Below are 25,846 nucleotides of genomic sequence, written 5' to 3'. Positions count from 1 at the left end.
CAAAGTTATTTGAGTTTGTGGACAGAGCTGTATCTTTAGAACAAATGGCTCTGTGTGTAAGTGTTTTTATAATATCATACCATTAGGCTGAATGATTATGTGATTCTGTGTGTTGGCTTTCTGTAAATGGAGAAATATAGTGATCCATCTGAAAGGTGAGTGACTAAGGTGTCAAGAAATGGTAAACAGTTATTAGATTCTTTTTCTACTATAAAGTGGATTTGGGATGTTGGCTATTTAGGTAGGTGACGAATGCATTCAAAGTGTCTTGTCCATGGAGCCAAATGGCAAACATCAACATCATCAACAAAGCATAACCGCACTAAGGGCTTGTATGTAGCTGTGGTAAATATTTTGTTTTCAAAGTGTTCCATGTAAAAGTTTGCTGGGGGGGACCTTAGCAGTACTATTAATCTTTTTGCAGATTTTTCCTCCCCATGTAAAGTAACCTGCATACATAGTATATTTGAATAATTCAAAGATATCAGGGGGAAATTTAGACTATCAAATCAAGAGTATCTATTCATGGTACGTTGGTAAATAAAGACATGACATCAAAACTAACCATTATGTCTGATTTTTAAGGATATGATTTTTAACTGAAGATTTGAAATTGACAAAAGTAGATGAATTGCCAGTAAACGGGCAAGAGACTTGGCTGACTGCTGGGCAAGTTTGTAAGTGAGACTATATTATATACGAGGGATGCCCAGAAAGTAAGTTCTGATAGACTGTCAGAGAAACAAAAATATACTTACAAAAAAAACTTTATTGGAAATTAAAGTAGACATCTTTCACTACTTTTCTACATAATTTCCACCATTGTTCAGGCACTTATCATAATGGTGCATTATAGAAGGTTGCTGCCTGTGGCGCAAACCACGTATTTTTAATATGTGGTTTGCACCACAGGGACATCAATATGTTGTCATCTTGAAACTACTGGCCACCAAGGAAAGATTTCAGATGTTTGAACAGGTGAAAGTCGCTTGGTGTGAGGTCAGGACTATATGGGGGGATGATGAAATTGTTCCCAGCTGAAGGTGGTGAGAAGTTATTGTGTTATGCCGGCTGTGTGTGGGCAGGTATTATCATGAATCAAAACAATGCCCTCTCGTAAGCTGCCATGTTGTTTATTCTGGATCGCACAGCGCAGTTTCTTAAGGGGTTGGCAATACATACTCGTGTTGATTGTGGAGCCTTGACCCAAGAAGTCTACGAGCAAAATTCTTTGTCTGTTCCCAAACACAGTGCACATGATTTTCCGAGTGGAAGCAGTTGGCTTCAATTTCGTCTTGATTGGTGATGAGGTGTGCCTCCAATCCATGAACTGTTTTTTTTGAATTCAGGGGGTGCGTGAAGTTTCGTCCCTGGTGACAGGAAAGCATCACCATCCTCATGTGCGTGTCAAGATTCCAAAGCACTGCCCAGCCGATTCACTTTGTCTTGTTCTGTAAGTAACTTCGGTACCCAGTGTGCACACAATTTCCGATAATCCAGTTTCTCCGACACAATTTCATGAAGGCATGAGTTTTGGTAATCCATAACTTTAGGGTGGTTTAACATGGAAACTTATTTATTATTATTATTTATTTTTTTGATGATTTCTTTGGGTGAAGAAATAACTTTTTTTCAATAATTTGCAGACTTTTTTCCTTTGAGACATAGTGGGATCTCAATCTATATTTTGGTAAGTAGAACTGTCATATAGCAGATCTTTTTTTTTTTTTTTTGTTATAATCCTTTTGATCCGTGATAACTGTTGCATATCCCTTATCAGTTTTTGTAATAACAATATTTTTATTCTTATACAACTTCAAGGCAGCTATTTTATTCTGTGGTATATTACTTTTTGGTAGTTTAGCCTTGTTTAGGATGGTCTGCACGGTTAGCCTAGTGGCTTTGCGCTTCGCAACCATATGCCTGGGGAAGGAGTGTCCCAGGTTTGATTCCCGTCGAAGATGTAAGGATCTTCCTCAGGCATAGCCAAGTCAGCCGGTCTTGGGTGCTGGTATTAGGATTTTTTCCGCCAGTTTATCTGGCGTTTTTCATCCCGCAAGCAGCCAAAAATATATCCCATCCCCAGCGGCAGACTAGGCGATAGGTCAGTTGGGAGTGGTACTAACAAGTAGTCGCATCTAAGTAACACGGACCCTGCATGGGAAGCGGGAATAATGCGTAGTGAAAGAAGAAGCCTTGTTTAGGATGCTTCTATGTCTAAATGCACATTATTAGGCATTGCAGGTGGAAGATCGTACATGTCCCATTCTACATTCACCATGATTTCTAATCTTGGAATATGTTTGGGTGTAATGGCAAAGTTATGGCCCAGAATGAGAGCATTCTTGGCTTCTACAGTAAATACTCGCAATGAGAAATTCATGATCACACAATCTCGTTGAAGTTGTGGTTGGAACACAGTATGTTAGTGCTGTTATAGGATTTCAAATTTCTTTAGATGCCTGCTTTTAACTTTTGTGTTGCAGCAAAAAAAATTATTTTTTTTGCTGCAACTTCAGAGATGTGATGTAGGAGACAGTCCACATTCATTTCAGGATTTAAAACATTAATTAGTTCTTCATTAGAGCTATTTAACTTACTAAGCTCAATGTGAGTAGCAGCAATTTCTTCCCGTAGAAGTGGTAAATGTACCTGTAGGTAATTATGATGTGGGTTTGCCAAATTTAACTTTTCTTTAAATCTGAGAAAAGCCGGAATAATATTGTGGCATCATTTCAGGAAGGCTAACATGTTCAATTTCAGTTTTAATTTACTGAACCAATGTGCTTTGAATACAATATCTTCTCCATGAAGAATCATCTGTCTAACAGATAGCTTAGGTGTTGAGGATTATTCACGACTTATGACTAATGTTTCTTCATGGAGAAGATATTGTATACATTAATTTGCAATTCAAAACTATATACTTCTAATTTTTTAGGAAATGACAATGTAAACAAAATTATTAATTATAAAAGATTTAATTAATAACTACCTTTATTTTGTAATGTTACATTTGCCATCTTCAGGGATCACAAAACTATGATATGTGCATGCAGTAACTCACACTAAGCAAATGAGACTCAAGAAAGGCAACTGAAGTCAGTCCTAGAGTCCTAAAAGGCTCGCCCTAAATTGGGGGAGCCGTTTAGGATGAAATTGGGTTATCTTGGCCATCATGCTTGACGATCTTAGAATGTATGCTTCCCAAATTTGGAGCAGTCTCATGCACCCAAATTTGTTGAGGTTTGGGAAGTTTTTCAGAGCTGAGGCTGATTCAAGGAATAATCTTTCGTACTTGTACTTGCTACGCTGTAATAAAGTGGACTTCTTCCAGCATATTCTGTGGTGAGTGTCCAATGATGATCAGCAAGTTCTGAGTGACTGGTGGAACAGGATATAGTCCTTGTGTTTGGATATCCTAATGTTGGCTGTCCTACCTGTTTAGCCACAGTATGACAGTTTGCAACTGCTAGGGACTGGTATGCAATAGGTAGGTCTAGGGGAAGTGGCTGGTCTTTAGTGGAGCAGGTAAGTGATGCTAATTTCTTATGTGATTTGTAACTAGTTGTGAGGTCATATTTTCTTAGGATTTTTTCTAGTTTTTCGTATGTATCCTGGATATATATGGAATGGTGATAGATTTAGAGTAATCTCTGCTATGAAGGGGGGGGGGGGTTGTGTGGTTAACTGGTTTTAACATTTTTTGGAGGTTGCAGTCATTGGCTAAGAAGGTGTTAAGGATATGGTTAAGTTCAGTAGTAAGGGCATTGTTATCTGACCCCTATATAATGGGACAAAATTAATCAGTTTATATAACAATGCCCTAACTATTGAACTTAACCATATCCTTAACACCTTCTTAGCCAATGGCTACAATCTCCAAAAAAAACAAAAAAATATTAAAACTAGTTAACCACAACTCCCTAGGATCTGAGAGACACTCTAAGACTAGATTTAGGTTGACTTCTCTGAATTAACTTTGCTTTTAACAAGTTTCCAAATCTTTCTGTGAATACCTTCTTCCTATTTGATTAATCTAAAGAAGTACATACAAGTGTTGTACAAATCTAGTTATTAAATAGTCATTTCTTATCAAAAAAGTTGCACATATGGTACACCTGCCAGACAAAAAGAATAACTTATTTTTTCCTGTCCCCTAGAAGCCATCTTGATATGACATTAGTTCCTTTTCAGTTACAATATGAATTGTTTCTACAGTAATCCATATGCTGCATGTTTTATCAGTGTTGTAATCTGAAGATGGTTTGAAATCCTGCAAAATATTAGTCATCATCATCAAATTCCTGCCATGTACCCTCAAGGGGTGTACAGGATATGATAGTACTACATGAAAAAAATTACATCATTACTAACTTCCTATCTACAATTTTCCTCCAAATCAGTCTCTTACTTGTCAACACTCCAATATTATCAGATCTTATATTTCTATCTCTAAAGCACTTTGTACCGTATCAATCCACCTATATCTTGGTCTTCCTCTCGGTCGTTTTCCTGCCAACCTGGCAGAGAACACTTGTTTTGCTAATCTTTCCTCGCCCATTCTGTTTAAGTGACCATACCACCTGAGATTAGCTCTGCTAACGCATTCCTGGATGTTGACAATGTCAAGTTCTTTCCTAATATCCTCGTTTTTAATATGATATTGCCATTGATTCCATCTGTTCACGCCTATAATCTTTCTCAGGACTCTCATATCTGCAGTCTCTAGTCTTTGGTCAAGTGTTTTACTTCTGACCCAGCTTTCAGATCCATAAGTTAAAACTGGTTTGAACACTGTCTTGTATACAGCTAATTTAGTGTTCCGACTAATTTCTCTCTTATTCCATATGAATTTATTCAATTGACTTCCCACCATACCAGCTTTGCTGATTCTGTTGTCTATTTCTATATTTAATTTACCATCTTCAGTAAAAATCATGCCTAAATAGCTGAAATGTTTTACTTGTTCAACAGGTTCTCCATTCACAACACAGTTGACATTTTCAATGATTCTGCCTATTTTCATTGTCTTTGTCTTTTTATTGCTGACCTTCATACCATATCTATTACAACAGCTATTCAATTTAGTCAGAGAATCTTGCAGACTTGTAGCAGATTTATTTAGAAGTATAACATCATCCGCATAAAGCAAAGAGCTGACATTAACATCTCCAATTTTGATATCATGTTTAATACCACTTTCCTTCATAATGTGATCCATATAGATAATGAATAACATATAGATAATGTACATCCTTGTCTTACACCAGATTTAACATTAAACCATCTTCCTGTACTTCCTTCAATTCTAACTGCTGACTTACAACTCGAATAAAGACTAAGTATTGCTTGATATAATGCTCCATTGACACCATATAACTGTAGCGTATTGAATAGCTTCTCTCTTGGCATCTTGTCATATGCCTTTTCCAGATCGACAAAACTTAAATACAGATCTTTGTTATATTCCCATGCTTTCTCGACTATTTGTCGTAAAGTGAAGATCTGATCCTGACATCCTCTATTTGGCCTGAATCCAGCTTGTTCTTCACCAAGCTTTTCTTCCACAATTCTTCTCAACTGTTTCTCAAGTATACTTGCATAGATCTTGCCAGGAACACTAAGTAGGGAAATACCTCTGTAATTCTCACATGCAGTTTTATTTCCCTTTTTATATATGGGTACTATCAGAGCTCTACTCCAATCATCAGGAATTCGTCCCTCTGTCCAGGCTTTCTGAACTATGCAGTGCAGCCACTGTAAGACTCTTATACCACCATACTTCAGCATTTCTGGTCGAATATCATCTACTCCTGCTGCCTTTCCACATTTCAGCCCTTTGATGGCTTTTTCTACTTCAAGTATGTATATATATTCCTGACTGCATGCCTGGTCAGTGTTTTTTTACCACTGTGCTGTTATCACTGCTTGTTTCATTTAGCAGTTTTTCAAAGTAATTACTCCATACTTCAAGGATATCTTTTTCTCCCATTTTCATGTCACCTTTATCATCTCTAATTCCTTTTATAGCACTCTTTCCTCCATTCTTAAGCTTCTTCAACAACCTCCAGAATATTTTGCCACCTTCTTGATATTTATTTTCTATATTCTTGCCAAAGTCCTCCCATGATTTTTGTTTAGCTAGTTTTACAGAGTGTTTAGCATTCTTGCATTTGTCTCTATATTCTCTAAGAGCACAAGCTGACTTATTTGACAGGAACTTTTGGTATGCTTTCTTCTTTTCCTTCACTGCCTCTTTAACCTCCTGTGTCCACCAAGGAGTTCTGATTTTTTTATCCTTACAAACAACCTCACCACATGCCTCTCTGGCAGAATCAATCAATGTTTTCTTCAGAGTTTGCCACTGAATCTCCAAGGTTTGATTCCTGTTCTCAAACTCTTTCATTTTTCCTTCAATAATCTTTGTGTATTTTAGTCTACAGCTCACATCTGAGAGCTGCTCAACTTTTATTCGCTTTAAAACTTTCTTGCATGTTATTCTTTTCAATATGAAATTCAATTTTATCCTGCTCAAGACTAAATAGTGATCACTTCCAATTTCAAATCCTCTGTACACTCTGGTGTCCTGCACCAGGGAGAAAACATCACTATCAACAATAACATAGTCAATGAGACTTTTCTTATTCCTAGCCTCTTCTCTCCATGTGAATTTGTGCACATTTTTATGTTGGAACATGGTGTTAGTAATAACCAGTCCATGTCCTGAGCAGAAATCCAAAATATTAGTTATGTAATAAAATATTTTTGTTTTGGTATTTATACAATAAGGTACTATTATAAATAACCAAGAAGACCTGTGCTTATAAGCATTAAGGTGCGATTGCTATACACTTATAAGCAGTGACTGGCAATATGGATTTCGCCACTCTCAAAACACAGTTGATCTAACCTATCCTACCCACCCCTTTTGATTCAAACCATGAAAAGGTTGCTTATAATGCATCGTGGTAAATGGTTTCCTCTCCTCCATTTAATGCAGGAGTATATCTCAGGGCTCTGTACTCGCACTCTCTTTTCCTCTTATACATAAATGACATGCTCTCAATGAATTTCAAATGTGGTCATCAAATGGGTGAAGCCACCAAGTTTCCTGTCCTGGAGTGATGAATTTAAACAATGATCCTTTAAGGTCACTCAATGGAAATCAGTGATCGTGTAGATTACTCAGGTATCCCCACACTTTAATATACCTCAATAAATGTCAAAACTGGTCTGGGTAGCGGCGCTTTCCATAATGAATAGTACCATACATACCCAAATGGATGTGTGCTTTGCATTATGGGCAGTGGCGAATTTTCCATGCTTGCTATGCAAGCTCATTACTTGAGAAATAAGTAATATTTATTTGTTAATAAATGCATGCATTTATAAGCATTCCATTTAGGCTTTTATTTTTGTAGACAGAAGATGTTTTAAGCTGCACTACAATAATTGAGCTTTGCATTGTGTATCCAAGGCCGATGCTAGTCAGCTACCGTGGCTTGCTCGGTTGTGGGAGCATCCAGGTCCTCGCTTCAGCACTGTGATTTCATGTGCACGCATAGCCATTTCTGCTCCCTCCATGACATCTCACCCTGTTGCTTAAACACGGGCCATATGCAGTCAAAGTAGCTCTAGCCAGTGAGCTACAACCAGTCTTTACAAGTGTGCGTGTTGCTTGGGAAAATTAAGTTACAACCAACTTTTTATGATGATGTTATTGACCAGGTCATAAAGAAGAACTATAGGATAGAATTTGTATTCAAGTAGCTAAATTGAAAAATATAGAATATCATTTATAAAATAAATGTTGAATTTGTATGATTAACTGTGCATAAATTTCTAAATACAGGTAACCCTTGTATAATGCGGTACTTATACGTTGTGGTTTCGATATAGCATGGTCTACAAATTGCAGTAGCCCTTTATCTTTCATGTTTTTCACCACCCGATTAAAAATCAAATTTTATCTTCATTAAATTTGTGTCTGCCTGTATCTTGCATGTAATTATCAGCAGCGAATTTATATTATGGGAAACACCCTTTAGCATGCATGTACCTCAACTGTTTACCATATAAAATGTTTATTGTCGAAAATTGTCTTCGTTTCTGCCAGGAAAGTACATTAAAAATCATAAGTATGTTCATCTCAAACTGAGCACTTTATTTTCTGGTGAGTTATGTATAATATGTAATGCTTGCTTTTTTGTGTAAAAAAATTATATTTATAGTAATGGCCACAAACTGCAACGAAAGGGAAAAACCAACATTGAAAACAAAACTAATTTCTCTCGAAGAAAAAAAATTCAAAATCTTGGATCAGTTCAAAAATGGAGAAAAACCAGGAATTTTTGCAAGGACTTTGAATTTAAATGAATCAACAATTCGAAAAAGGGGTGCTTAAGGGTCAAAGCTGTATAACTGAGAGGAGACCTCCACATAGCCTTTAAAGGAATATGGAGAACTGACCACGGCTTCTGACCTAATGTCCAATCCTCACCTTCTCGTGATGCACATTGTCAGGTATCTACCTGGATGCTGAACGAACGAGGATGGGCTGGCAATTTGGGATTTAGCCGACCAAATTGTATTCTTATTGGTTAAACCAAAATAAAAAATTATGGTGCAATATGACAAAATTTCATGCCGGCTGGGGCGTCGCCCGGTTAAACAAGGCCCCCGTTATTTCCTCCAGGGAACCAGGGCGAACAGCGAAAAGTCAGCTACTGGAGCAAATCTGAAAACAAACACCAACTCAACATCACCAGAATTAAAGATCTGGTACTATCAACATAAGAAGCCTGAATGGCAAAGAAATGGAGCTAGCTGAGGAATTAGATAAGTACCAGATTGACATAATAGGGGTGACTGAAACAAAAAAGACAAAATATGGTGAGATCTTTCTGAGCAATAAATACAAAATGTTATATTCAAGAAATGACAATCAAGGAAAAGGAGTAGCAGCCATAGTATTCAACACAAAATACGAGGCTAATCTTCTTGAATAGCAGGCAGTCTCAAGTAGAGTGATGTGGGCTAATATCAGAATGGACAATGAGACTTATTTGTGCCTATGGTCCCACAGAAGGTTCTACTAAGGTATAGAGGAATTTTTTGATGCTTTAGAAAAAGCAACTGACACAATGAAAAAGGAAAAGTTGGTCCTTGTTGGGGATCTAAATAGCAGAGTAGGAAATGATTGTCAGACATACAAAAATATTTTGGGAAAATTTGGAGAAAAGAGCAAAGCCAATAATAATGGCAAATACCTGTTGGATTTCTGCTCAGGACATGGACTGGTTATTACTAACACCATGTTCCAACATAAAAATGTGCACAAATTCACGTGGAGAGAAGAGGCAAGGAATAAGAAAAGTCTCATTGACTATGTTATTGTTGATAGTGTTTTCTCCCTGGTGCAGGACACCAGAGTGTATAGAGGATTTGAAATTGGAAGTGATTAATATTTAGTCTTGAGCAGGATAAAATTGAATTTCATATTGAAAAGAAGAACATGTAAGAAAGTTTTAAAGTGAATAAAAGTTGAGCAGCTCGCAGATGTGAACTATAGACTAAAATACACAAAGATTATTGAAGAAAAAATGAAAGAGTTTGAGAACAGGAACCAAACGTTGGAGATTCAGTGGCAAGCCTTGAAGAAAACCCTAATTGATTCAGCCAGAGAGGCAAGTGGTAAGGTTGTCTACAAAGATAGAAAAATCAGAACTCCATGGTGGACACAGGAAGTTAAAGAGGCAGTGAAGGAAAAGAAGAAAGCATATCAATAGTTCCTGGCAAATAAGACAGCTTGTGCTCTTAGATATATTACAGAGCCAAATGTAAGAAAGCTAAACACTGTGTAAAACTAGCTAAACAAAAGTCACGTTACGACTTTGGCAAGAACACAGAAAATAAATATCAAGAAGGTGGTAAGATATTCTGGAGGTTGTTGAAGAAGCTTAGAAATGGAGGAAAGAGTGCTGTAAAAGAAGTTAGAGATGATAAAGTTTACATGAAAACAGGAGAAAAAGATATCCTTGAAGTATGGAGTAATTACTTTGAAAAACTGCTAAATGAAACAAGCAGTGATGACAGCACAGTGGTAAGAAACACTGACCGCAGGCATGCAGTCAGGAATACATACCCATACTTGAAGTAGAAAAAGCCATCAAAGGGTTGAAATGTGGAAAAGCAGCACGAGTAGATGATATTCGACCAGAAATGCTGAAATATGGTGGTATAAAAGTCTTACAGTGACTGCACTGCATAGTTCAGAAAGCCTGGAAAGAGGGATGAATTCCCAATGATTGGAGTAGAGCTCTAATAGTACCCATATATAAAAAGGTAAATAAAACTGAATGTGAAAATTACAGAGGTATTTCCTTACTGGGTGTTCCTGGCAAGATCTATGCAAGTAAACTTGAGAAACGGTTGAGAAGAATTGTGGAAGGAAAGCTTGGTGAAGAACAAGCTGGATTCAGGCCAAATAGAGGCTGTCAGGATCAGATCTTTACTTTACGACAAATAGTTGAGAAAGCATGGAAATATAACAAAGATCTGTATTTAAGTTTTGTCAATTTGGAAAATGCATGACAAGGTGCCAAGAGAGAAGCTATTCAATACGCTGCAGTTATATGGTGTCAATGGGACATTATATCAAGCAATACTTAGTCTTTGAGTTGTAAGTCAGCAGTTAGAATTGAAGGAAGTACAGGAAGATGATTTAATGTTAAATCTGGTGTGAGACAAGGATGTACATTATCCCCTCTGTTATTCATTATCTATATGGATCACATTATGATGGGAAGTGGTATTAAACTGATATCAAAATTGGAGATGTTAATGTCAGCTCTTTGCTTTATGTGGACGATGTTATACTTCTAAATAAATCTGCTACAAGTTTGCAAGATTCCCTGACTAAACTGAATAACTGTTGTAATAGATATGGTATGAAGGTCAGCATTAAAAAGACAAAGAGAATGAAAATAGGTAGAATTGTTGAAAATGTCAATTGTGTTGTGAACGGGGAATCTGTGGAACAAGTAAAACATTTCAGCTACTTAGGCACAAATATTACTGAAGATGGTAAATTAAATATGGAAATAGACAACAGAATCAATAAAGCTGGTATGGTAGGAAATCAATTGAATAAATTCATATGGAATAAGAGAGAAATTAGTGGGTACACTAAATTAGCTTTTCAAGACAGTGTTTAAACCAGTTTTAACTTATGGATCTGAGAGCTGGGTCAGAAGTAAAACACTTGACCAAAGACTAGAGACTGCAGATATGAGAGTCCTGTGAAAGATTAGAGGCATGAACAGATGGCATCAATGGCAATATCATATTAAAAACGAGGATATTAGGAAAGAACTTGACATTGTCGGCATCCAGAAATGCATTAGCAGAGGCAATCTCAGGTGGTATGGTCACTTAAACAGAATTGGCAAGATAAGATTAGCAAAACAAGTGTTCTCTGCCAGGTTGGCAGTAAAACGACCCAGAGGAAGACCAAGATATAGGTGGATTGATAAGGTACAATGTGCCTTAGACGATAGAGATATAAAATCTGATAATGATAATATTGGAGTCTTGACAAGTAACTGACTGATTTGGAAGAAAATTGTAGATAGGAAGTTAGTAATGATGTAAATTTTTCATGTAGTACTATCATATCCTGTAATTTTAGAAAGACATTTGGAGATGCCTTTGATGTAAGGTATGGGAATCCTATGGACTTCTTCCTGTCTGGTTTTTCTGGTTTGATGTGTGGAGAAGTGACTGATGATTTTTTGAGTTGTTTTCGGATTATATCCATTTAGGATGGCTGTATTTTTGATTACTTCTAATTCCTGGTTTAAAGATTCTTCAGAGGATCAGAATTTGTGTGCTCTGGAAACTAGTGATTTAATAATGCCAGATTTCTGAGATGGATGATGAGCGGAAGAATTGTGAATGTAGCGACCTGAGAATGTAGGCTTGCGAAAGACAGACATGGCGATGGAACAGTCTTCTTTTCTTTGGATGTGTAAATCCAAAAAGGAGATACCCTGTGGAGATTCTTTTTCTAACGTAAAGTTGATGTGATGATGAAGAAGGTTAATTTTATCTAGAAACAGTTGTAATTCATGTTCAGGACGATACCAGACTGCAAATATGTCGTCGACATATCTTAACCAAATTTTTGGTTTGGGTTCAAAAGTGAATAATTTTTCTTCACTTTTCTAGGTTTTGTGATAAATGAGATCCCATTGCTGTTCCTTCTTCTTGCTTGTAAATTTGACCTTTCCAGGTGAAGTAACCTGATGCAATAACAAACTTGAACAATTCAACTATATCAGACGGAAATTTTTGAGTTAGTAATTCTATTGTTTCTTTATGGGGAATGTTTGTGAAGAGGGAGACAATGTCGAAGCTGATTAACAAGTCAGTTTTTGATAGTTGAATGTTTTTAATTTTTGTGTGAAACTCAGTAGAATTATTGATTGAAGAAATTGAGTGGCCTATGTGAGCGCGGAGAAGGTTAGATAAGAATCTTGATAACTTGTAAGTTGGACTACTGATAGTCTACGACAGGTCTAAGTGGAACATTAGTTTTGTGTAGCTTAGGTAAGCCATAAATTCTAGTAGGTCTTGCATGGTATGTCTTAAGTTTTTTGATTGTTTCTTCATCTAAGGAGGAAGTTTCATTAAGTAGCTTATTTAATTTTCTGAGTTGACATTTTGTAGGATTATAATCCAATTTAGCGTAAGTATTACGATCTCTAAGAAGTAAATTCATTTTTTGGTAATGAGTTTGTATCGAGAACCACAGTGGTATTTCCTTTATCAGCTCTGGTAATGATTATGTTTTTATTACGTTTTAAGGAAATAATAGCTTTCAATTCTGATAGTGGGATATTTAATTCTGAAGGTTTGTCATTGTAGATCACTTTAGCTACTTCAAATCGAAGTCTGTTGGCTTCAATACTGGAGAGATGGCTGACGTTTCTTTCTATATTATGTATGAAGTCTAAATATGTTAAACATTTTGGTGAAATCTCAAATTTATGGCCTCTTGCTAGAACACTTAATTCATCTTTTGTTAATGGACGGTTAGATAAATTTTGACTACCTATTTTTCCGTTGGTAATTTGTTAGTGATCTTTTTTGATCGATTTAATAGATTAAGGCATTTAATATGTAGAGCACTACTGCTTTTATCAAAAGCTTTTTTTCCTGAATTCTTTGAGACAGAATTAATTGTAGCAATTCTTGATTTAAAGTATTTGACAAGTCTGTTTCTAGTTCTGTAATATTTAAATTATTTGTTGCAAATTCATGCTTAGAAACTCGTAACTGATTGAGCAGTAAGGAATGACTTGCTTTTTGATAGATTTTATGGGCACCTGGAGATTTGATGGCTTCCTTCAGTTTTGCAAAGGTTGGAATAAGATCATCGCGTCTGCACTTTTTTAAAAAAGAGATTCTAGCTCGTAGCTTACCCTGTCATAATTGCAGTTTTCCTAGTAAGTTTGTCTTCTGCGCTGTCATTTCCCCCGTGAAGGAATAAAACTTTTTTAAATAATGAAACCTATAAAGAAAGAAACCTATAAATTCCCCATAAAGAAACAATAGAATTACTAACTCAAAAATTTCCGTCTGATATAGCTGAATTGTTCAAGTTTGTTATTGCATCAGGTTACTTCACCTGGAAAGGTCAAATTTACAAGCAAGAAGAAGGAACAGCAATGGGATCTCCTTTATCACCAAACCTAGAAACTTGTTTCTAGAACACTTTGAAGAAAAATACTCACTTTTGAACCCAAACCAAAAATTTGGTTAAGATATGTCAAAGATGTATTTGCAGTCTGGAATCATCCCGAGCATGAATTACAACTGTTTCTAGATAAAATTAACCTTCTTCATCATCGCATCAACTTTACGTTAGAAAAAGAATCTCCACAGGGTATCTCCTTTTTGGATTTACACATCCAAAGAAAAGAAGACGGTTCCATCGCCACGTCTGTCTTTCTCAAGTCTACATCCTCAGGTCGCTACATTCACAATTTTTCCGCTCATCATCCATCTCAAAAATCTGGCATTATTAAATCACTAGTTTCCAGAGCACACAAATTCTGATCCTCTGAAGAATCTTTAAACCAGGAATTAGAAGTAATCAAAAATACAGCCATCCTAAATGGATATAATCCGAAAACAACTCAAAAAATCATCAGTCACTTCTCCACACATCAAACCAGAAAAACCAGACAGGAAGAAGTCCATAGGATTCCCATACCTTACATCAAAGGCATCTCCAAACGTCTTTCTAAAATTATGAAGAAATACAATTTTGCCACTTCTTACAAACGTATCAACCAAATTTACAACTTGTTACCTTCTAAGGACAAACTCTCACCTTTGATGTTGCCTGGCATTTATGAAATTCCATGCTCATGCAAATTGTCTTACTTTGGACAGGCAGGTAGGTCTGTTCAGAAACAGATCTCAGAACATCAAGACCACATTTGTCTCTTTAAACCGCAAAAATCTGGCCTCTCTCAACACGAATTGAAAATCCAAACCATTGGATCCATTGGGAAAAGTCTAAACTTTTACATAGATCTTTATATAAACATGAACGTTTATACAAAGAAAGTTCTGAAGCCCTACTACACAGACCAAACTTAAACCGCAACGACGTTCTTACTATTCCTAAAGTATGGGAAATTGTCATACAAAATTGTGTTAAATAATTTTTTTTTTTTTTTGTAACACGTTTACGCACGTTTAATGAGATTCTATTGTAATCATGCGCCCTAACTTTATGTTATTCCTATTATTGTTTGAAACTACTGTACTGATGATGTCCTAAGATACTTAGGATGAAATATTTACAATTAAATAATTTTCACTGTGGTTAATATGTGTGTTTCTTTTAATTATGATTGCACCACAGGTTTCATTATTAAAAAAAAAATGAATAACAGTCTTTCACAACTTATTTAATTACAACCAACTATGAGAAAGTGTTTTGAAAAATTTCCATCTCTTAAAGTGAGTAAACAACTTTCAGAATAAATAAATGTCAGAACTTCAAGATTATCATTTCTGCTTTACACTGAAGTTCAATATAATCAAAGTAATTACCACTTTTGCAGAGTATTTACAAATTTAGGATATTTAATTTCCATGCTATTAAAAGTTAGCAGTATAGTGATTGCAAACCAATAAGATTATTAATGTTATTCATTTAACAATGATTATATCAGTGTGAAGTTTACATAAACTTTAAGAAAAGCAACAAAAGCAACTATCCTAATATACATACTATTCATTACTGTAGCACCAGCAGCAGTTTCCGTGAGACCATATCCTTGGAGCATGATTTCAGATAAGCATGCCCGAATAAAATCATGGGTATCAGGAGAAAGAGGAGCACCCCCAGAAGCCATCCCTCTAATTCTTCCTCCCAGCAAATTTCTTACTTTCCGAAACACTAGCCTTTTGAAAGAAAAAAAAAATTTTTTTTAGTTATCACTGATAACTAAAACTATTAACTACTTCAGAAGTAAAATGAAAGAAACCTAAAAAAAAGAACTAATAAAATGTTATGTGTAGAGTGTTGCCCTCTATGCAGCTGAAACTTGGACATTGAAGAAAGAAAAAATTAAGATGTTGGAAGTTTTTTCCCACTTGGTTAGACTATAATAAATTTAGTTTAATCCTTTATCCAAGTGTAAGCAAACAAAGTTTGCACCTGAAGTATCTTCAGGATTAAGGCAACTCGTGGTAAAGGTGGACCAAGCTCTCATCACTCCTTATCATAGTATCTCAGATACTAAGATGAGTGATGAGAGCTTGGTGCACCTTTACAAGTTGCCTCAGTCCTGAAGATACTTCAGGTGCAAACTTTGTTTGCTTACACTTGGATAAAGGATTAAACTAAATTTATTAAAGAAATTAAGATTTTTGGAAAGCTCTGAGATGTGGATTTTGAGAAGGATGGAAAAAATCAAATGGACAGATAAAATAACTAGTGAAGAGGTCTGAAAACGAGTAGAAGAAGAAAGGGAAATTGGATCGGACATATTCTGAGAGAAAATGGAATCATCAGAGATGCTATCGAAGGAAAAATAGATGGAAAAAGACCCAGAGAGAGAGTAAAGAAAACAATGCTAGATGACATGCTGAATGGAGATAGGTACACAACCTTGAAAGAAAAGGCTCAGAACAGAAGAGAATGGAAGAAAAGTTTCTGCTACTAAGAGAAGAACCTGTTCAATTGCAGAATACTTAAGAAGACTGTGCAGTTATCCATATCGGCTTTTAAATTTATATCTTTATTGTTACAATAAGTTTCTATGTGTTTCCCATTTCATCTATTATGCTAGTTTGGTGTGCATTTTTTTTTTTTGGGAAGGGGGGGGGGAAGAGGACTTAACAGTTAACACGTTCGCTGCCAACTACAAGTATACTCGTAGTTGGTATATGAGCTACACAAGCCAGCTACGAGTATACTTGTATGACGCTTACCGCCAACAATGAGGTTACCTGTACTGACCTTGAAGAAGTGAAAATGCTTGGCTTGTGGAACTAGCAGCAAAATTATGTATACTCATAGATGGAATATGCTCCACACAAGCCAACTACGAGTATACTCTTATGTCGATTACCACCGGCAACAAGATTACCGTACTGACCTTGAAGAAGTGAAATTACTTGGCGTACGGGAACAAACTATGCCGAAGTAGCGTGGCAGCGAACCTGTTAAACAGCTATTTTAAGATGAACAACCAAGGTTTTATTGAAAGGGAGATTCAATGGCTCCCTCGAAATCTATGATAAAACCTACTCTGCTTTTCTTTTAAAAATACGAGGATGGTCTGCAAAATTCTCGGCTTAACAATGAAAAAACAAATTTATAATTTCAAAATTATTTTTCAACATAATCTTCCTTAAGACTAATACATTTATTCTAACGATGCTCCAGTGCCATTATCCCATCCCTGTAGTTGTTCTCAGTAAGATCAGCAAAATATCCCTCTACAGCTGCAATCACCTCTTGATTCGACGAAAATCGCTGACCAGCGAGGAAGAGTTTTAGTTTTGGGAAGAAATAGAAGTCAGAAGGAGCCAAATCTGGGGAATAGGGTGGGTGTTCCAACAATTCATAGTGCAAATCTCTTAATTTTCCTCTTGCCAAAACACCTCTGTGGGCACAGGTGCACTCTTCTGATGAAAGATGATTTCTTCAGCAAACCAGGTCTTTTCTCACTAATTTTTTCTAGTATGGTTAAAAGATCGGAATAAGATTCCTCAGTTATTGTTTTATCCTCTTCAAGATAATTAATAAACAAAATGCCTTTAGCATCCCAAAACACTGATGCCATGACCTTTCCTGCTGATGAAACCAACTTTGTCTTCTTTGGTACTGAACAACCAGCTTCTGTCCAGTGTTTTGACTGGTGGCATGTGTAATGGTGAATTCAAGTCTCATTCATAATAATAAATCAATGCACAAAATGAGTTTTATTTTTGTTAAAATGCTCCAACCACTGTTCAGAGATCTTCATGTGAGTGCATTTTTGATCTGCTGTGAGCAAGCACAGCATCCATCTTTCACAAAACTTTCATTTGCAATTCTTTATGCAAAATATATCCTAAACATTCTTTTGAAATGCCTATAGCCTTAGCAATTTCATGTACTTTGACTCTCCAGTCATCCAATACCATATCGCGCACTTGATCAACGATTTCTGGTGTTGTTACGCTTTTTGAATGTCCTTCACGTGGATCATCTTCAAGGTTGGAATGGCCATGTTTAAACTCAGCAGCCCATTTCTTAATTGTCGAAAACAAAGGAGAAGAGTGGCCATAAACTTCTTTGGACTTCAAACGAATTTCTTTTGCCATTAAACTTTCTTTTACAAAGAATTTTATAACCACACGACACTCAATTTTATCAATTTCAAGAGATTTTTAGGTAGTTTGCAGACAACACTTTTGCTTCAGACAGCTGTATAAAACAAACTATCTGATAGAATGACTTGCAATTTCACTGGGATGGTTATGACAGATGTACCAACTTAGAAAAAAAACAATCTTGCGAATAGTGTTGCCATCTATGGTCGAGGCTGAGAACTTTTCAGACCACCCTCGTATCTACTCTGGAATGTCATGACAACTGTATAAGTAGATGATTTTTGTAATATCCTGAAAACGAAATGTTTACTCCAGGAACTACAAAGTTCACCCAGAGCAGACTTTATGAACATTTATGCAAGATTCAAATGCAGGACTCATAACTCAGCTGGTAAAAGCAGCAACATTTACCAAAAAAGCTAATGAATTGGGAAAATCTGTGGCTTTTTTGGATCCATCTTCTAAAACGAAGCGAATAAATTTCCTTAAATGTTGCTAATCCTCTATTATTCAAGTATCCAAAAGATTGTACATCTGAGGATAAACATGGCATCCATCTTCTGAAAACTTTGTGTTCAAACAGGATAATTTCATAAGCATGCTGTAGTCTGTCTCTCTGAGTAATGATTCTTTCAATTATTTTATTATAAGTTTTTACATGAAGGAACTTTGGCCATCAGCTTAATCCTACATCTTTAAAAAACCGTTGTAGTTTATCTTCTTTAATATTGAGATGATCCCAATCCTTGGTCTTTTGCTTAATCCTTCAACACAGAGAGAATATTCTTAGTTTGTTGATGGTGAGACACTCCAATACTACACATATTATTGAAGTATGAAGAAAATAACTAAATTTCCTAGTAGCTGTAGCTCAACACTTACAAAGTAGAGTATCTCAAAAAAAAAAAAAAAACCTTTACATAATCTCCTCTAATACAAAATTGAACCGAAGAGATTGGATTGGAGATAAGAATTCGAGGTTTTAGAAGCTGATATTCTGGAAGTGTAGGTGATTTAGGTAGTGTGCAATGACAAAATCACTGTTATAATGAGCAAAGCTATGGATAGCATTCTCATGGTATTTGTTCAAACGTCGGTAACAAATGCAACATCCCTTAGTGATCAACAATAGCAGAATCTACAAAGGGGACTGGTCATTAGTTGAGAGGTTATCAGATATAATAGTTGATAATAATTTTCTCCATTATTTTATGAAAATGAAAAATTGAACAATAATTTTATGGTAAAGATTTGCCATTCTCTCCAAGACAGATACTAGAAAAAGGAGAGAATTAAAAGAATCAACTCTGGATTACAAACTTTCAGATAAATGAAAAATACCATCAAAACAAGGATTTTTGGTATCTGTTTTGGACAAGTTTATTCCAATCACTTTTTGAGAAATAAAAAGCAGAAAACCTGAGAAAACACCAAGATGGACAAAAGATGTTAAAGATGAAAGCACACTAAAAGTCCCTAGCAAATAAATCAGTAGATGCCTTAAAAGAACAGAGAAAAATGTAAGAGAATTATGTGTAAAAGTAGCTTAACAAAAGTTATAGGAAGACTTTGGTAAAAATATAGAAAGTAAATATCAGAAATGTGGCAAAATGTTCTGGATACCATTGAAAAAGGAAGAATACTATAAAAAGGAATCAAAGATGATAAAGGTGATATGAAAACTGAAGATAAGAATATCCTGGATGTCCAGAGTAATTACTAGGAAAGACAACCAAAACAAGCAGTAACAAAGTAGTAGAAAACGTTTGAGAGGAATGCAAACAGAAATACATATCAATCCTTCATGTAGAAAATGACATCTAAAACTTGAAATGTGGAAAGACAGCTGGAGCGGATGATATTCAGCCAGAAATGCTTAAATATGGAGATATAACAGTTTTGTATTGGCTACACTGCATAATTCAGAGAGTCTAGTCAGAAGATCAAATTCCAGATGATTGGAACAGAGCTCTCACAGTTTATCTAGAAAAAAGAGAATACAGCTGAATGCAAGAATTATAGAGGACTCTACTAAATATTTCAGGTAAGATTTATGCAAGCCTTCTTGAAAAGAGACTGAGAAAAACTTGAAAAGAACAAGTTCGGGAAAATAGAGATTTAAGATCAGATTTTCACTTTACAATAAAGAGTTGAGAAATCATGGGAACATGACAAAAATCTGTCCTTGAGTTTTGTAAATATGGAAAAGGAATATGACAAGGTGCCTACAGAAAAGCTTACAAAACACTACAATTATATGGAATCAATGGAACATTATAGAAAGCAATACATAGTCTATATTTAAGTTGCAAATTAGCAGTTATAACTGAAGGGCAGGGGTGAATGCTGGTCTTGAAATTCATGCTTGCTCTTGTTATCGTTCAGAAAGTGAGAGGTGTGATTGAAGTCTGATTAGCAGAATAATGAATTACTGACTCAGTAATTCCTTATTCTTCAATCACACCTCTCACTTCCTGAATGATAACAAGGGCAAGATAAAATTTCAAGACCAGCATTCGCCCCTGCTGAAGGGAATACAGGAAAATTGCTTGAGGTAAAAACAGGGGTAAGAGAAGGATGCACATTACTTCTACTCTTATCCATCATCTGTATGGATTGCATTATTAAAGAAATTGGTATGAAACCTCATATTAGAATCGGATATATCAAATTTAGCTTTATGCAGGTTACATAGTCCCATATACATGCAGTACAAGTCTCCAGGATTCTTTAACTAAATTAAATTACAGCTTCAGCAAATTCAGCATGAAAATAGCAATAAAAAAGGCCAACACCATGCAAATTGCTGGATCATAAAAATCTTCAGCTGCATTCTCAATGAAGAACCTATAAAAAAAAAAAGTCAAATATTTCAACTATTCAGGCATAGATTTTATTTTAGATGGCAAATTAAATTTGGAAATAAACAGTAGAATAAGCAAAACTGGTATGGTGAAGAGACAGTGGAATAAATTTATATGGAATAAGAGAGAAATTAGCCAAAACACCAGACTAGCAGTATACAAGAACCAGTTTTAAAACTATGTTGTTTATTATTTTAACGGTATATAATAGAACACAGAAACTAAGTAAATAATTGATTTATTAACTTATTGCTGATATTTCGCTGGTGTTATAACCAGCATCCCTCCACTCTAGATCAATACCTGACCTCAGCTTAAATTACCCATCAGAATATAGTTAACAAACTCAAGCCCTTCCATGTTAAAACACCAAGGATCTATGGAGCACCAAAAATTCACAAGCAAGGCACACCCCTCGCCCAATTGTGGACGGTATAAATAGTCCCACATACAAACTGGCTAGACATTTAGCAAAGCTACTAGCCACTCTCACAAACAATTCTCCCTCCTTTGTCAAAAATTCAGCACATCTAAAAAGCATCTTACAACACCTTACCCTAAAAAGCTCAGACTTAATAGTAAGCTTTGACATCACTTCACTATTCACAAATGTACCACTAATAGAAACCTCAATCTACTGAAGTCACACTTCCCCCCTGATATATTTGAACTATTCAAATTCACAATACATGCAGGACATTTCACATAGAAAGGGAAAATATACAAACAAATAGATGGGACAGCCATGGGCTCCCCCTTTTCCCCCCCTAGCCAACTTTTACATAGAACACCTGGAAAAACAAGCAATCAATACAGCCACTCTCAAACCAACACTTTGGCTACGCTATGTTGACGATGTGCTTGCTATTTGGCCACATGGCCCAGAGACATTGAAAACATTCTTAGCATATTTAAATAGCCAACATCCAAAAATCCACTTTACTATGGAACTGGAAGCCAACAACTGTGTGCCCTTCCTGGATACACTTATCACACGTCTTCCAGATGGTTCATTATCATTTTCAGTTTTTAGAAAACCCACACATACAGGTAGATACTTACACAAACAATCACACCATCATCCTTCTCAACAATATGGCATATTAAAAACGCTAACCCATAGAGCGAGAGCAATCTGTTCCAATGACAAGGCTCTTACTGCTGAACTGACTCACTTATGCCACACCTTCTTGGCCAACAGCTACAATCCACATAAAATAAACAAAATACTAAACACTCTTAAGAAACCCCTCCCACCATCCACCACAGAGAACTACAACAAAACAGTTACCATCCCTTACATTAAAGGCACATCCGAAAAGATCTCAAGAATTCTCAATAAACATAAACTACGCACTATATTCAGACCATGTAGCAAATTAGCTACCCTCATCCGCTCACCCAAGGACAGCATTCCTCCTTTATCACATCCAGGAGTCTACCAAGTACCCTGCTCATGTAATCAAGCCTACTACGGTCAAACAGGAAGAACTGTGAACATCCGCATCAACGAACATAAAAGATACGTCCGGAATTATCATTATGGGAAGTCGGGCCTAGCAGACCATGCTCTGGATACCCCTGCACACAGGATCAACTGGAAAAACACAAAAGCACTACACAGAAACCCGTATAAATCAGAGAGATTGTTCTTAGAGGTGACAGAAGCGGTGACTAAAACACACTCCAAATCTCAACAGATATGGCTGTATTAACTTGCCGAAGATCTGGGAGACAGTCATATTAAGAAAAACTAGCACTTTTCTAGGACTCTAGTAATATGTGATAGCTCTGTTTTTTTTTTTTTTTTTTTTTTTTTCAGATAGAGGGCGCCAAAATCGGGACTCAAGTCTTTGTGTTGCTGCTACAATTTTGTTTAAGTACACCATGTTGTTATAGTCTCGCGTATTGTGACAAACACTGTTTTTGTGCTCTGAAGATGCTGGTTATAACACCAGCGAAATATCAGCAATAAGTTAATAGTCTCGCGTATTGTGACAAACACTGTTTTTGTGCTCTGAAGATGCTGGTTATAACACCAGCAAAATATCAGCAATAAGTTAATAAATCAATTATTTACTTAGTTTCTGTGTTCTATTATATACCATTAAAATAATAAACAACATGTTCGACGAACACATAAGTCTGTCCACAAGTTTTAAAACTAGTTTGAAGTTATGGATCTGAGAATAGGATTAGAAAGAAATCACTTCAAAGACTGGAGACCACATATCTGAGAGTTACGAGAAAAAATTAGGAGTGAACAGATGGCATCAATGGCAGAATCATATTAAAAAAGGAGCTTGACATTGTTAGCACTCAAGACTGTATCAGCAGAGCTTACTAAGGTGGTATTGGCCAATTAAAAAGAATGAGAGAGGAAAGGCAAATAAAACAGATGTCTGATGCCAAGATGACAGGAAAGAGACGCGGAGGAAGACCAAGGTCTAGGTGGACTAATTCAGTCAAAGAAGTGTCTTAGAAGAAGGAAATGTTAGATTTGACAATATTGGGGTGCTGCCAATAATAGACTAATTTGGAGGAAAATTGCTGATAGAAAATTAACAATAATGTAAACTTGATAACGTAGTGCTGTCACAATAGCTTGAATTAAGGGTACATATCAGCTAATGATGATTATCAAAAGGCACTGCATTGAATATTGCATGTTTGGAATGGTTGAAGGTCATTTAGATCAACTGCTTCAGTTTTGTTTTAAGAACCGAAAAAAAAGTCAGTAGATTCTTTTTTTTTTTTTTTTTAACGTCCCTTCTTCCATAAATAACAATGCAACAAAACTAAGTGTGGTACAATTGGATAAACATTATGACCAATAAGCTCAAGCCCAGAAATCATGGTTATCATTTGGACTTTCTGTTCTTGTTTTTTTTCGACTTTCAAAATCAGTTTTGGTTGTGTACAACTATTTTACCTTTCATATAAAATAAATTTTGATTCTTTTTAACTTTTTCCTTTCTAGAAATGGAGAGAAAGTAATATAAAAGGAATGAAAGATGATAAAGATGACAAAAAACTCAAAATATTCTAGATGTTTGAAGCAATTGCTTTGAAAGACTTAAATGAAACAAGCTGTGACAACAGTAGTTGAAAGAGAAGTACACATCACCATATTTCAAAAACCTGAAATATGGAAAGCAGCTAAGTATGACTTCTGCATTACTTCAACCTTGATATCACTTTTGGGTCTGGCTGCCACTAATGAGATATCAATAAAGGTCGATACCGGTCTTGATAGTGACCTTTCCCATAATGCATGGCATTATACATGTCCGTAAAGATATGTGCTCTGCATTGTGGGATACTAAGGCAAGTGATGTAAAGTCATTACTCTATATACGAGTTGCCCAGTCATGAAGTTACTTCACGTGCAAACTCTGTTTGCTTACATTTGGATAAAGGATGTTTAAACCAAGAATATAATTTCTTGGCATCTTTAATTTATAGTATAACCAAGTAAAAAAACTTTCAACTTCTCTGCTAAGCATTCTCACAATATCATTTATGTAAGCATATTTGAAAAGCTAAGGCAAACTGTGGAACGAAACTTAAAAACAAGCTAGGTTTCGGGCCAAATAGAAGTTGCCAATGTTACATTTTCACTTAATTTTGTAGAAATGGAAAATACATATGACAAGGTGACAGGAGAAAAACTTTTCAAAATACTACAATTATATAAGGTAAATGAAACACTATATGGAGCAATACAGTTGTATGAAGAAGGCCAGGGCCCAAGTAGGGCTGTCAAGCCAATGATGATGAATACAGTTGTATATTTACGTTTTAAGCAATTAGAATTGAAGTAAATATTAATATTATGGGCTACTCCATGGAGCTGTTAGACTTGTCGAGGTCAAGAAAAGCACCATACAACAAAAATCTAGTCCTGACACACCTGCTAACTACACTCTTGCCCAGTTTCCGAGGATGGCCCCTATTTTAAATAAAATAAAATAATATAAAGTAAATTTGATTCTTTTTACAGTACTTTTTGCGTTCTAGAAATGGAAGGAAACTGCAATAAAAGGAATAAGAGATGATAAAGATAGGTAAGAAACTGAAAATAAAGATATTCTAGATGTTTGGAGTAATTACTACATCCACAACCAGTCTTGTTCTTAAAAATTTCCTTTGTATTAATCTTATAAAAACCCTTCAGCAATTTGCATGTTGTAAAGTTATCACTCCTTTTCTGAGTGTCAAACAATTTCTTTGACCCACAAATCTTCAACTTGTCCTCATAAGATTCATTGCATTGACCTGATACCATCTTGGTCACTCACCGCTGCATCTCCTCCACCTCTTCCTCATCCCCAAGAAATCCAGGTGTGTAGTAGTCAAAATGGGGTCTTACCAAGGCCTCTTTGTCAGGCTATTCTTCAGTAACCAAGTAATCAGATGAGATGCTTTAGCCAATTTTACAATATGACCTCTAAACTTTAATTCCCTATCCACTAACACTCTCAAATCCCTGGCATCATCAATTACATGGAGTACAGTTCCATCAATATAAAAAGATGGTAATCTTTTCTCCCTAAAATGCATAGCCTTACACTTTGCCACGTTGAACAAACATCAATTCTCATTTGTTCAGACTGCCAGTCTATCCAAATCATGCTGCAAAATTTTAACATCTGTATTAACTATTTTTCTACCCAATTTTGTATTATCAGAAAAACAACTAAATAGTTCCTCTCAGATTCTTTCCAATATTGTTAATGAATGCATTAAATAGTAGTAACCAAGAACAGAGCCATTGGTCACAGACCTTCTACTGGACTCTACTCCAGAATAAACTACTCTCTAATATCTCTCCACAAACAACCTTCTTATCCATTTCATCAACTTTATATCCATTCCCATGCGCTGCAAATTAGTGATTAGAGTTCCATGCAGTATCATGTCAAAAGCTTTTGCAAAGTCCAGCAGTATCATTTAAAATCCATTGCCTTTATCCAACTCGGCTGTCACTGGATTATAAATCTTGAGCAAGTTACTGAGGCATGGCCTACCCTTCACAAAAAATTGCTCCCCCCAGTATTCCATTTCTGTCTATC

At 35.8% G+C, this 25,846-nt stretch overlaps 1 protein-coding gene across 1 annotated transcript in view; it reads right to left on the bottom strand.

Annotated features, from left to right (window-relative positions):
- The window catches only part of Acsl (Acyl-CoA synthetase long-chain), a 393,532-nt gene that overhangs the window by 76,860 nt on the left and 290,826 nt on the right, over positions 1-25,846 (bottom strand). Inside the window, exon 14 of the mRNA XM_090403141.1 lies at positions 15,314-15,486. Within this exon, the coding sequence (XP_090259267.1) occupies positions 15,314-15,486 (173 nt within the window). The remainder of the gene's footprint in view (positions 1-15,313; positions 15,487-25,846) is intronic.

The sequence above is a fragment of the Typopeltis vanoorti genome, chromosome 13 (assembly GCF_054136105.1).
Source record: "Typopeltis vanoorti isolate ZY-2024b chromosome 13, IOZ_Tvanoo_1.0, whole genome shotgun sequence".
Classification (NCBI taxonomy): Eukaryota; Metazoa; Arthropoda; class Arachnida; order Uropygi; family Thelyphonidae; genus Typopeltis; species Typopeltis vanoorti.
This window is presented reverse-complemented; position numbering and strand designations above follow the sequence as displayed.